This window comes from Physeter macrocephalus, chromosome 2 (assembly GCF_002837175.3).
Source record: "Physeter macrocephalus isolate SW-GA chromosome 2, ASM283717v5, whole genome shotgun sequence".
NCBI classification, from domain to species: Eukaryota; Metazoa; Chordata; class Mammalia; order Artiodactyla; family Physeteridae; genus Physeter; species Physeter macrocephalus.
In genome coordinates, this window is record NC_041215.1 from 55,982,664 (window position 1) to 55,995,009 (window position 12,346).

The 12,346-nt window shown below is 46.2% G+C and overlaps 1 protein-coding gene across 1 annotated transcript in view; it reads left to right on the forward strand.

The window, feature by feature from the left end:
- KIF5C (kinesin family member 5C) overlaps window positions 1-12,346 on the forward strand; it is a 177,840-nt gene that overhangs the window by 70,567 nt on the left and 94,927 nt on the right. The window contains exon 3 of the mRNA XM_024122294.3: window positions 6,105-6,178. Within this exon, the coding sequence (XP_023978062.1) occupies window positions 6,105-6,178 (74 nt within the window). The remainder of the gene's footprint in view (window positions 1-6,104; window positions 6,179-12,346) is intronic.

Consider the following 12,346-nt stretch of genomic DNA (forward strand, 5'->3'; position numbering starts at 1 on the left):
TATTTACTAGATAAGTTTGGGTCCTTTCAGCGCTTGGAATTCTCTATCATATATGAAATGTCAGAAATGGGCAATCCCTGGGGGGTTCCTGTGGACACTCTAACTCTGGATAACTTGAGGCCCAAATATATAGTGAGCCATAAAGAAAACTATTTAGAATAAAATTGGGACTTCCCTGGTGGCGCAGTGATTGGGAATCTGCCTGCCAATGCAGGGGACACAGGTTCGATCCCTGGTCCGGGAGGATCCCACATGCCGTGGAGCAACTGGGCCCGTGTGCCACAACTGTTGGGCCTGCGCTCTGGAGCCTGCGTGCCACAACTGCTGAGCCCGCGTGCCACAACTACTGAAGCCCGCATGCCTGGAGCCCATGCTCTGCAACAAGAGAGGCCACCGCAGTGAGAGGCCTGCGGGCAGCAATGAAGACCCAATGCAGCCAATAATTAATTAATTAGTTAATTAATTAAAATAATAATAATAGAATAAAATCAGGCTCTGACTTGATATAGTAAATAGACATTTCTTGGGCACCATACATATAACACGAACATACTCATTTTGTAGCAATAAAGAGTATCTTATTCTCCCTTGAAAGAAAATTATTAGGTGCATAATGAAGACCAAGTTTAACTTTTTTTAATATCCACTGAGGCTAGTATGAGGGGAAGTGACTATGTATTTCTATATCAGCAAGATAAAATGTAGGTATATAAGAAAGAACTGCTTGGAATAGATTACCAGGTACAGCTGAGGCATCTGTGGCCATGACAAGCCCTATTTACATCAAGAATGGAAGGTGGTGCAGTGGGGGTCTTTTTTTTCTAGAGACCAAGTATTGAATCAAATGACTTCTAAAGGAAGTTTAAATCGCAGTCTCTGTGATTCATGGTAATGTAGTGGACTGGTGAGCTTTCCTTTCAAGTCTATCTAAACCCTTAATGTTTTTGAGATCAGGAAGACTCCTTTTAACCGGACAGCTTTATTCTCTCTCAGTCTTTGCATTGAACTTCAACTTCATTGAGTTAAAAAAAAAAATTTTGAACATTTGATTGTAAAGTCCTGGCATCTCCCACGCTCCCCTTTTTATCTGGTGTGTATTTCTCAAAACATCGTCTGAAAGAGTCTGTAGAATCTCTTCCAGTTCTTCTAGAAGAGGTTATAGGGTTTGTGAGTACCAGCATCGTAAATAGAAAGGTTCCTATGGATGCCCTAGGAATTAAAAACCATGGTTACTGGACACTATTACTGAAATAAGAATAACTGCGTCCCAGCCTACAGAAGCCACCCCTGGCATTTGCCTTCCAAATTAACTGGATGTAGACCATCCAGTGCTAGAGAAGATGGTTTCTTGTTTTCCAGTTCTAATTTCTTTAAATTGCATTCATTTGGTTGTTTCTTTCATTCATATTTTTGTGAAAGTATATTAGGTATTTGCCATGTGGTAAGTACTGCTAGGGACTGGAGTCACCAAGATACATAAGACTGCAAGAATCTTTGAGTATAGGGAAAGAGACAGACGCATGCACAATTATCATACACGTGGGGATTATGTGCTTTAGGATGGGTGTGTGCAAAATGCTATGGGAGCACAGAAGAAAGTCACTACTGGTTTTGGTGGGTAGAGAGGAGGATTGGAGAATTAAGGCTTCTTGGAAAGGTTGGGTTCTGAGGAGCATAGAAAATGCAGGGCGGTACAAACAGGAGGAATAGCAAAAGCAAAAGCATAAAGACCCAAATTACATGGACAGCTTAGAGTGGTACAGGGTGCATGGCTATGAGACCTAAAAAGTTAGACGGGACCAGAATTTGATAGGAATTGAAGGGCTTTATCTTATAGGTGATGTGGACCCATTGACGAGTTACAAGCTTAGGATATTATCAGATCTATTTTATTATTCTATTATATATGACTCTTAAGAAGAATTATATTTATTTAGCTGCTGTTATCTGTCAGGCACCCTCTATGCATTTTACATATGTTATTGCATTTAAAATCTTTACAACTTCATGAGGCATGAGCATTATTATTCCCTTTGTACTAAAGAGGAAATTGAGGCGAAGTAACTTGGCCAGGTCATTTACGGAGTAGTGAGGTGAGGCTGGGCCTTGAACCTGAGTTTGTCTGACTTACTTGAATTTTACTATCCTGCCCCCACTTTTCTGGTGGGCCCATAATGAGCATTGGATAATTATTTGATGAGTTGTTCCTTTTCCATCAGGCCATATGGACCGCATTGCAAAAAGACAGGGGTAGGAATGGCGGTGGGGAGAGGGGAGAGAACGGAGACTGGGTTCCAGAGCCGAAGGGTGGCCCCGGCTGTCTGCCGATAATGAGACACGCTTCCATTCTGAAGACACTGCACGCCCTCACCTGGGCGCAGTGGCTGCCCTCAGACTGGAGGGGCCAGTATCCTGGTTGGCCTCTGGCATTCGGCAGAACGGTCTCTGCGTTCTCTGGGCACCGCCTGCCTGAGTCGTGTGGTGGGCTGGCAAGAGCCTTAGGATTCCAAGCCAGGGATGAGTTGCAGCTACTATTGCCAGGGGCCCTGGTGCCACGACCAGGCCACTGTTTCACCTGGAGAGTCGATAGGAGGCCACAGCAGCCTCCTCAGGCACCCTGGTGTGTAGGTATGATTATGTCTTCCCCAGATTCTTACCTGATAATGGAACTAACTCTTCTGCTTCAGCAAGACCTGGACTCAGAACTAATAAAACGTAGGATGGAAAGCTTGGCTCTGAAGGCTGCACCGGGAAGCAGCAAGTATTTTCAAGGACCCCGTTCCACTCCTCCCTCCCAGGGCTCTTCCCACCTGCTGTGGACTCTCTCTTTTGGGTTTGCTTGGCCGCTGAATGGACCTGTGCTGTGCTCGTGGGGCGCCACTGGCTGTGTGGTGTGAGCTGAGGTCACATCACGCCAGACCCCATCACAAAGAAAGGTTCTGTCCAGCTGGGCTGGTTCCTGGCTCTGTGGCTGGTGTATAGAAACAGTCATTCTATTATGGCGGAGGCTCTGAAACAAATGCTCTCTTCGGCCCCGGGATCTGTCACTCAGCGTGATGAAAGTGCCTTTCCGTGGGCTGTTTCTGCGAGAGGCAGGCGGGTTGGTTGTGTGGCTCAGTGGCACCGAGCGCAGGCCTGTTCCCTCATCTCTCTGTACCTGTCGGGTGTCCATCTCCCCGCCTCTCAGTGGTCCAGCCCCAGATGCGCTTTTGTGCTGCGCACCCCCCTCCCGGCCTCTCCTCTCCCCTCATAAGCAAATATAGACTCAACAACAAACAAACTCCCCCAGACCTGGAGTTTGGAAGAAAGTAGAGAACACCGGGTTTGAAGAGTTTTCTGTTTTCTTTTAAAATTACCTTCTGATTCGGAATCCAGCTGATAGAGGGCTTCATCAGCCCTGTTCAACCTTGAGCACCAGAGGTAGGTTCTCCAACAACAAATTAATTGTAACATGATTCTGAACACTTTAAAGGCCACACGGGGGAGGGGGAAGGGTAAGCTGGGACGAAGTGAGAGAGTGGCATGGACATATCTACACTACCAAATGTAAAACAGATAGCTAGTGGGAAGCAGCCGCATAGCACAGGGAGATCAGCTCGGTGCTTTGTGTCCACCTAGAGGGGTGGGATAGGGAGGGTGGGAGGGAGACGCAAGAGGGAGGGGATATGGGGATATAGGTATACGTATAGCTGATTCACTTTGTTATGCAGCAGAAACTAACACAACATTGTAAAGCAATTATACTCCAATAAAGATGTTAAAAAAAAAATGGCCACACAGAGTTTGTCCTAATGGGCTTCTCTTATGTGTTCTCTTTTTCTTAAACAAAACAAAACAAAACAAAACAAAAAAAACCTAAGAAATTGCCCGCAGTGTTGAAATAGCAGCAGCAAAGAATCGGATTCTCCAAGTAAGAGTCTCATGTGCCTCTCAGCTCCCTACCCCAAACAAGTGATGCTGTCCATGAGCTCTTGTTTGCATTTATGTGTCCCAGTCCTTAACCTGAGGGAGTTTAGTGAGCAGTGACTAGGAGTTAGGAGGACGGTGCATTCTCTCAGTGAGGGTGGATTTAGAGGTGTGGACGGAGCCTGGGGGTTGTCCACGGGGCAGAATTCAGATGCCTTGGTCCCATTGCTTCCTGGCAGAGGAAGAAGCAAGTGCTGCGTTTTCTCCCGTCTGCAGAGCTGGGTTCTGAGCTGAGGTTTCTTCAGGGTGGGGCAGTTGTTCAGGGCCACCTCTGTGTGCAGGAGAATGAGTAGGGTGGCCAGCGGCTGTGATTAGGAATAGAGGGAGTTGGCCCCCTGGCCTTGGCTTCCTTCTTGCTGTCCCAGCACCTGAGGTAAGGGGTCGGTCCCAGGCTACTTCCTCCACAGGGACTTAAGATAAGAAAGAAAGCCCTTTCAGTGTGGGGGGAGAGGTTTAGTCTCTAATAAACAGGAGCTTCAGCGCTGGGATTGTGGCTGGCATTCTCATTGTCTGGAGTTGTTTGTGCCATGAATATGTAGAATTTTAAAACAACAACCAAGGGTGGAGACCACTTTCTTTGGGTCCCTGAAAGCCTGTCAAATTTGTGGTTGTGTAGAAGCTCTCCACTCTGGCCACCATTTTCAGACTGTAGAAATCTTTTCTCTGGGCAAGTTGGCATTTTTGAGAAAACTGAAGCTTGAACCTCCAACCCTTACACTGTAGTCTTCAAGTTTTTGCTTCCCCCGTTACCAGGGAAACCATTACCAGAAGTTGGATACGTGCGAACATTTTCTCTCTCTCAATATAGCTTGACACAAACTCTTGAGGGCTGCCAGGATTTAAAAAAAAAAAAAGAATCCTGCCACTTAATTTTTCTTTTTTTAGCTACCCGAGGAAAAATCCTGCTTTCTTTTCTGATCCCAGTTCACACTCCAAAACCTCAGACCAGTAAAATGTGTATTAAAATTTTTTTTAAAAGACCCAACAAAACAACAGAAACTAACCAGCATCATAAAATTGAGAGAGACCAAAAAAGCAAACCAACCAACCTAATCAGGGCCTGAAATAGATGGAGCTGATTGCCTGGCTTGATTTTTCTGTAAATGGCCTTGGAGAGGACACCCCCTTACGGGGCTCCTGTCCCCACCCCTCCGAGCTTTTAGGAATGATGACTTCCTCCCTTTATATAGAGATGGTGGATCAGGGGACATTAATTATGCATCATTCCGCTTTCAGTGATGTTTATGTGGAGTAGGATCAAGGGAAATGAGCACTAAATATATTTTAATCACCTTTGCTGCTTTGAAAGAATTCCCACAGATAATCGTCAGCTCATAGCAGCGTCAGTCCATCTGTCCGCACGCCTCCCCTCGTCCCTGGGTGAGAGAGAGGGTAGCGGGCTGCAGCGTGCGGCACAGTCTGCTTCTTGTGTAACCAAAAGAAATTCCCGATGCTCTTGGGCCAGGGTCATCTTGCTAGCACAGTCACTGAAAAAACAGAGGCCCTAAATTCGAGTCAGGGCCCAGTTGGTTTCCAGGCTGACTAGATTGTCACCATGTGTCTCAGTTTACAGAGTGGGACCCTGTCCCCCCAGCTGTGGAGTAGCTCTGCTCTGAAGGGGCTTAGCGCGGCCTTCTCAAGAAACCTCCCCAAGGAGCCCGCCGGGGCCAGGGTTTAAACCGACCCAAATCAGATCTTCAGGAGAGAAATCCTATTCTACACCTCACTCTAGAGACTCAGGGCACGATAATGTTTTGGGTTTTTTTTTTCCCACCTCAACTGATCTCAAGAGATCAACATGGAGAAGAAAACTCAAATACCTTTCTACTAAAAAGAAAATATACTGCTCGATACCTGTTTTGATTTTGATGTTACCAGGAGAAAGTGTGTCTGCCTCCTTCTTCATTAATATATTCTGTAGCCATGTGAGTCCATTTCTTTTTATTTTGTGGAGCAGTGGAGGCCCTCATTCCTGCTTTTATCTCACAATTCTACTTAAAATGCAAATGGAGTTGAAATACATCATTTGTGTGAAAAATGAGATGGGCCATTTGGAAAATGTAATTTTAAAACAGGCAACCAGCACTAGCATGCAATCAAAGTAATGAGTTAATTTTCATTTTTTTTCTTGCTCACAGACGTCCTTGAGGGTTATAATGGGACAATTTTTGCGTATGGACAGACATCATCAGGAAAAACGCACACCATGGAGGTAAGGTTGCAGTGTGCTGTTATGTCGTCTCTGAGATGACTGAACGGAAGTGGTGCTTCCAGCAAAATGCGAGGTGCATGCAGCTTTTTGACTGGGCAGTAGATGGTTAAGGGATGGTTATGCTTGTGTCACAATTTTTTGTGTCTTTGAGGAGTTTTAAAAATACTGTTGAGTAATAAAATCTCAGGAGTTCAGTATTTTAAAAAATCCTTTGTTGATAGCTCTGTCAAAATAGTAATAATAAATTCTATTTAAAATAATCATCGGTAAGCTAAACAGTGGTGTGAGTATCCCTGTGGACTGCCGCCCCAATCTTACTGAGAAAGTCTGTTGTGAAAATCATTTAGTCTAAGAAGGGCCTCTGGGGAGGCGAGTCTCTTCTGAATAAATAAAAAATGGTTGGTCAGAGGTTGAGAGAAGTTGGCTTGTGGACCAAATGCAGCCCACAGACATATTTTTGTTTGACCTGCACAGTGTTTTTTGGGTTTTGTTTGTTTGTTTGTTTTTAATTGCAGGCAGTGTTAAAAATGGGATGGTTTCAAGCAATTCTAAGTGTCCAACTTTGGTTGAAAATGCTGAAGATCTATCAACTCTGGGTGAAATTTCACCATAATATAAAGTGTAAGCTTCACTGGAGCAGTGCTTTTCATTGTCTTCTTCACCTTTTTACTCACATTGCTATTGTGTGGGACCGTGGTAGTCACCTAGGAAGGCTTCGATAAAGTATTTGTGAAAATGATAGCCTCATGGCGGCCCTGGCTGACCCATGTTTGTGGGGCTGGGCCCTCCAGTGTACCCTAGTCCCCTCCACGCACATTGTGAGCAAGTGTTCAGCATCCTTCCCCGCAAACTTACACACCTGGCCTCTCTGCGCACTTGAGGGTGCGACACCAGCTCTAATTGTTAGCCCTGGAGCTCTGTGGCTCCAGGCTGTCTTCCAGACAAGGCGCGCCTGCAGACAAAACTGGTTCCCTTTACCTCTTCTTTTCCTGCTTTTTGCCACGGATTGGACTCCTATATGGCCTTTGGGGCTGGATAATTCTTCTAAAGGCTGGGCGTACATGACAGGTGAGGAGAGGTGAAGAGCAGTTATTATAAGAAACTACACAGAGGAAGTTTGGGGAATTCAGCTCACAAGCAGCAGGGTTAAGGTGAATCCTTAATCCTTCATGCTTATGTTTTTCATTTACTGTCCCCTCTTGGGAATGTCACTGAGACGCTGCTGCAGAATCGGTTTAGCTTATGAATCATTGCTATTGAAGAAGAGATTTCAAAGGCTCGAGGCTAAATTCCTCAGGCCTCTGATGTTCAGCTCACACCGATTTCAAGTGTGGGGTGTGGCTCTGCGGATCTCATTCTTGTTGTGTTGACTCGCTTCCCCCCCCATTTTGCTGGAGACAGAGTGGTTCAGAGATTGTACGGATTAAAAGAAGCACGAGGTTTATTTGCCACCTTTTCTAGCCGGAGCAGGACTGTTTCCTGACACCTGAGCCTTTCCGTCTCTCTTCTCTGCATCTCACATCCTACTGCAGGACTCCTTGGAAATGGTGGTACAGGCATGGCCGTCCCCACTCTCCGGCTCTGGCCCCTCGCCTGCCTCACCTGGGCCCCAGACCCTTAACCTTCTAGGTGCTCGAAAAGCCACAGTGATATACATTTCCTAAGTTCCACCCACTCCAGTAACCATGGACAGAACCTTCTTCATGGTTCATAAGGCATGAGAGAGAGATTTAAGAGATGGCTTCTCATGAGGGAAACATTCCTTAGTTCTTTGGAAAATTACCAAACAATACACAATGCAAAAAATGCAATATTTAAAATCCCCCCACATCTTACAAAAATGCCTCTACAAGTGACCTTTTAAGTTTTGGGATTAATTCGTCTTTGGGAAATACAAGGTGTTTGCTAAATGTCAGAAATTTAAATTGTAAACTATCAAAGGAGAGACCCAGAGTAAAACCTTAGTTTGTGTTTTGTGTGTATGGCAGGGATAGGTGGGTGTGAGGAGATGGCCAAGAGGTATGCCAGCTCTTTCACACTAAAATTGGAGACGTCTTATTAAGTGAGGGCATCGCCAGCCCTCGGTGACTCACGGTGTCAGCCACGCAACTCCTGGAGCAGTGCTGTGGGTCCAGAGGGAATCAGGGGACCTAAAGGGAATGGGATTCTGTGCGGGCCACTCTAACAGTTGCCTAAATTCTGTCTCCTTTCCATCCTTGTCAGTTTTAAAAGGTTGCTAGTAATGAGCTGCTTTTCTTTATTGTGACTTCGGAGGATCACATGCTTAGGCCCACAGGAGGAAGGAGAGGGGTGGCTGTGGGTCCTTTCCTAGCACCTTCTCACCCCCTACACACACTTCATCTGGCTCTTTCTGTTGGGTGATTTTAGGTTGGAGAAAAGGTAGGGGATATTTTAGAGGAAAACAGGAAAGGAGGAACCCCAAGCTGAAATCCAGAGACTGTAGGAGACCAGGAAACCCAAGATCCTGGAATGCAATTAAATTAAAAAAAAACCCGCAGGGCTCTCACCATCTGAAAGGAGGATTTTATGTATTCGGCATTACACATTGTGATCCTTTAAAGGCTTTTGCAAGGGGCTGTTAACTCCCTGAATGGACAGAGCTGTCACATTTAGAAGCTGTTTTTCATTTTAATCCCCTCCGTTTTGGGTCTGACATCCAATGGTGATTCCATTACCTTCTACTGAGGGGAACAAACAGATAAGCCGACGTAAACTTGGAAAGATTAGCTTCTGAAAATGGCGCGTTTCAGGCGGATTTTCAGTGCAAAGAGGAAATACTTGGCAGTGTTGGTGCTAAGCTCCATAGGACCCTTGGTGCACCGGGCCCTGGCTGGGCTCTGGCGGGCAGCGCTCAGGGGAGGGTTGGAAGAGAGGTCCCTGGGTGCCGGCTGCCCGGGGAAGAGAGGGCTGGGCCTTTGTTCAGCGCGGGAGGCTGGGAAGGGCTTCTCTCGGCCCCGTGCCTCACTTTGTGGCCCTCTTCTGCACACGGATTTAGACGGATGGAGACACGGGGTGTTTTCCCTTCTGCCCAGAGGGACACCTGGAGGCCCTGGAAGGGTGCAGGCTGCCCTGCTGCGAGGAGTTGCCAAGTGATTTTTAATGAGCCTGTCTGAGTGCATTGGTGCTCTTGGGCTGACAGGCCCCCTGCTCTCCCATCTTAAGTGTTTCAGGAAACTCTGTCCTGCTTGGGAGGCTGAGGCGGCCACTGGTGCTGGAACAAAGGGAGTCTTGTTCTGTGGCCAGTGGCCTGGGTCTGCTTTCTGCTTTCTCACATGTGCTCCGAGATGGCCACCTTCAGAAGTGGAAAAAGTTTTTGAAGAGGATTATACAGGATGCAAGCATTACAACGTGTCTTCTTTTTGCTTTCTGAGAGAAACGAGATGACGGAGCGGGACATTCCACTCGAGTCCATCCCTGATCCTCCAGCCGACTCAACATGTTTTTGTTCTCTCAGTTCCTACCTTTGTTCTGTTGCTCCCATGCCCTCTCCTCTGCCCGCATCCTCTTTGTCCATCCTTAATCTTAGTCATCTCTCAGGATTTGGTGTCTCGCAAGGAAGCCATGCATATCACCCCAGCTGGAAGGGACTTTTCTGTTCTCTGAGTTTCTATAGCTCTTTGCCTCCTGACCACCTTTTATTGCCTGAGGTGACTGTTTATTGTATGTGTACATGTGCGTTTTGTTTGCAAAGCAGTCAACATAGATGCAGTGAAGACCTTTCTGGAACACCTCTCTGTCTCATACACACCACACACATCCGTCCTCACCACACACATACCCTACACACCTCCACGCCACACACCCACCACACATCGATAGCCCTGCACACACATCCACATGCCACTCACACCCACACACTGCACACACCACATGAACACACAGCCACGGCACACCCAAACTACATACATCACCACCACAGAAATGAGCACTACACACACCCACATGACACACATCCACACCACACACCACACATACCACACACCCACACTATGTATGTGAACACACACTACACACCATGTACATTACCACACACACACACCCACACACCACACCACACACACACACACACAACACCCCATGTACATTAACCACACACACACACACACACACACACACACACAGATTGTTTTGGCAGCCTTTATTTACTGAGCATAAAGGCCCTCACCACTCTTAGGTTTATGAGCTAGAGCAAGCATCCCAGCGCCTAAACCTGTGGTAGACTTGGACATCACTCTGTCACTGTGGGGATGGGGGTATTATTAGGTGTTCTCCAAATGAACGTGTGCTCCTTCGCATGTGATTTTCGGGTTGGGTCTTCAGGGCAACAGAACAGGAAGTGTCCAGACTCACCCTGGTTCTGCCTTGGTTCTTACCCTGCCAAAGGCAAACAAAGGATGTCAGTACTTGTATGCACCCAGAATCAATTGGAAGATAAATCCGTTGAAAGGGAAAGCATCTAGGGAAACAGATTTGAGTCAATTATAAATGATTTTTGGATTATTGATCATTCTTCTTTGGCTGTGGGCCACTGAAGAGAAGCTAAAGGATTTTGATGAATTATTAAAGAGCTCTGGATGGCAGTGTGGAGGGCACTCTTTGGACCCTCTTGAGTCAGATTGGCCCAGTGGTGTCACATTTGACTGTGTTTTCACTGTAGGTACCATTTCTGCCAGCAAATTCCATAGTCCAGAGCAGGTGGGGTCCAATATTTGATTTGTTACATGTTTTATGATGGTCTAGGAGAAGTGAAGTCTCAGTGATTTGGTTTTGTTTTCATTAGATATATATATTAATGGTTTGGGGTGGAAACATGTTTTCAGACTCTTCAAGTCAAGTAAACCCCAGCAGCTTCTTGAGAGAATGTATCATGAGCTGAATAATAACATTTATTGTCACTAAGCACCTTATATATACTGTTTAATTTAAATTCTACAGTAATTCTATCTATGCAGTAGATACTATACCAAGTATCATAAGCAGTGGGAGGAAATACATATGCACTGGCCACCCTGCCTTTAGGAACTGTACAGTTAAACTAAAAAACAATAGAAACACATCAAATGATTTAGGGTCCTTAGCAGATGAGGCATTCCAGGAGAGCACCTGTTTTCCGAGTAAGAGCCAGAGGCCAGATGTGTCTGAATTCGGCTTTTCTCTTGCTTTGAACAGAGTGGAAGGTCGGGAATCAGGTGCGTGAAGGAGGAATGGAAAGCGCTCGTAATGGAAAGTGCTTTGTGGCCTGTAGTCAGTGCCAGGGTTCATGCAACTTCTTGCTTTTGGTAACTCAAATGTTGGCTTGGAAGTCATCTTGTTAGAGAAGCACCAGGCAGGGAACCTCTGAAAGAAAAAGAGGACTTGATTGAGGAAAACAAAGCAGATCTCGCAGGTATTGGGCAGATTTTGAACAAAGATGTATGAGTCAAAGTTGTATAGGCTGTTGAGCATCCCTGGAAAACTGAAGAGCAGACTGGCTTTGCTTCCAGTTCCATTTCTTCCTAGAGTTTTAGAACTTCTGAAAGGCATGTGTGATTCTCTGGGAAGACAGTTGCTGGCAATCACTTTAGACGTGTGTTTGTATGCCGACGGGGTTGTTTAACCTGTGATAGAACTTGTAAGTGTGCCTTTGGTGTGGGCATGAAGAAGGCTCTCTGGGAGTTGTGCACCGAGGTCCTTTCTAAGCCTGTTGCTTGAAACGCTTCTAGAACTCTTCTTTAGGAATTGCTTTCAGGTCCTATGCCATCTCTTTTTGAAACTCTTCAGAGGTGGCAAATTCTGGATCTTGAAAATGGATTTAGTGATAGTGCAAATAACAGAAACATTCACCTATCCATCCACACCTTAGGTAAAATGAATAGAAATGGAAAAAGGCAGGGAAAGAATAAGAGAATATTTTGTAAGCAGATTTATGTATTAGAAACAGTCAAAAATTATTTGGAACAGTTTGGGCTGGGAATTACAGATTTTAAAAAGAAATCGATAGGGCTTCCCTGGTGGCACAGTGGTTGGGAGTCCGCCTGCCGATGCGGGGGACACGGGTTCGTGCTCCGGTCCGGGAAGATCCCACGTGCCGCGGAGCGGCTGGGCCCGTGAGCCATGGCCGCTGAGCCTGCGCGTCCGGAGCCTGTGCTCCGCAACGGGAGAGGCCAC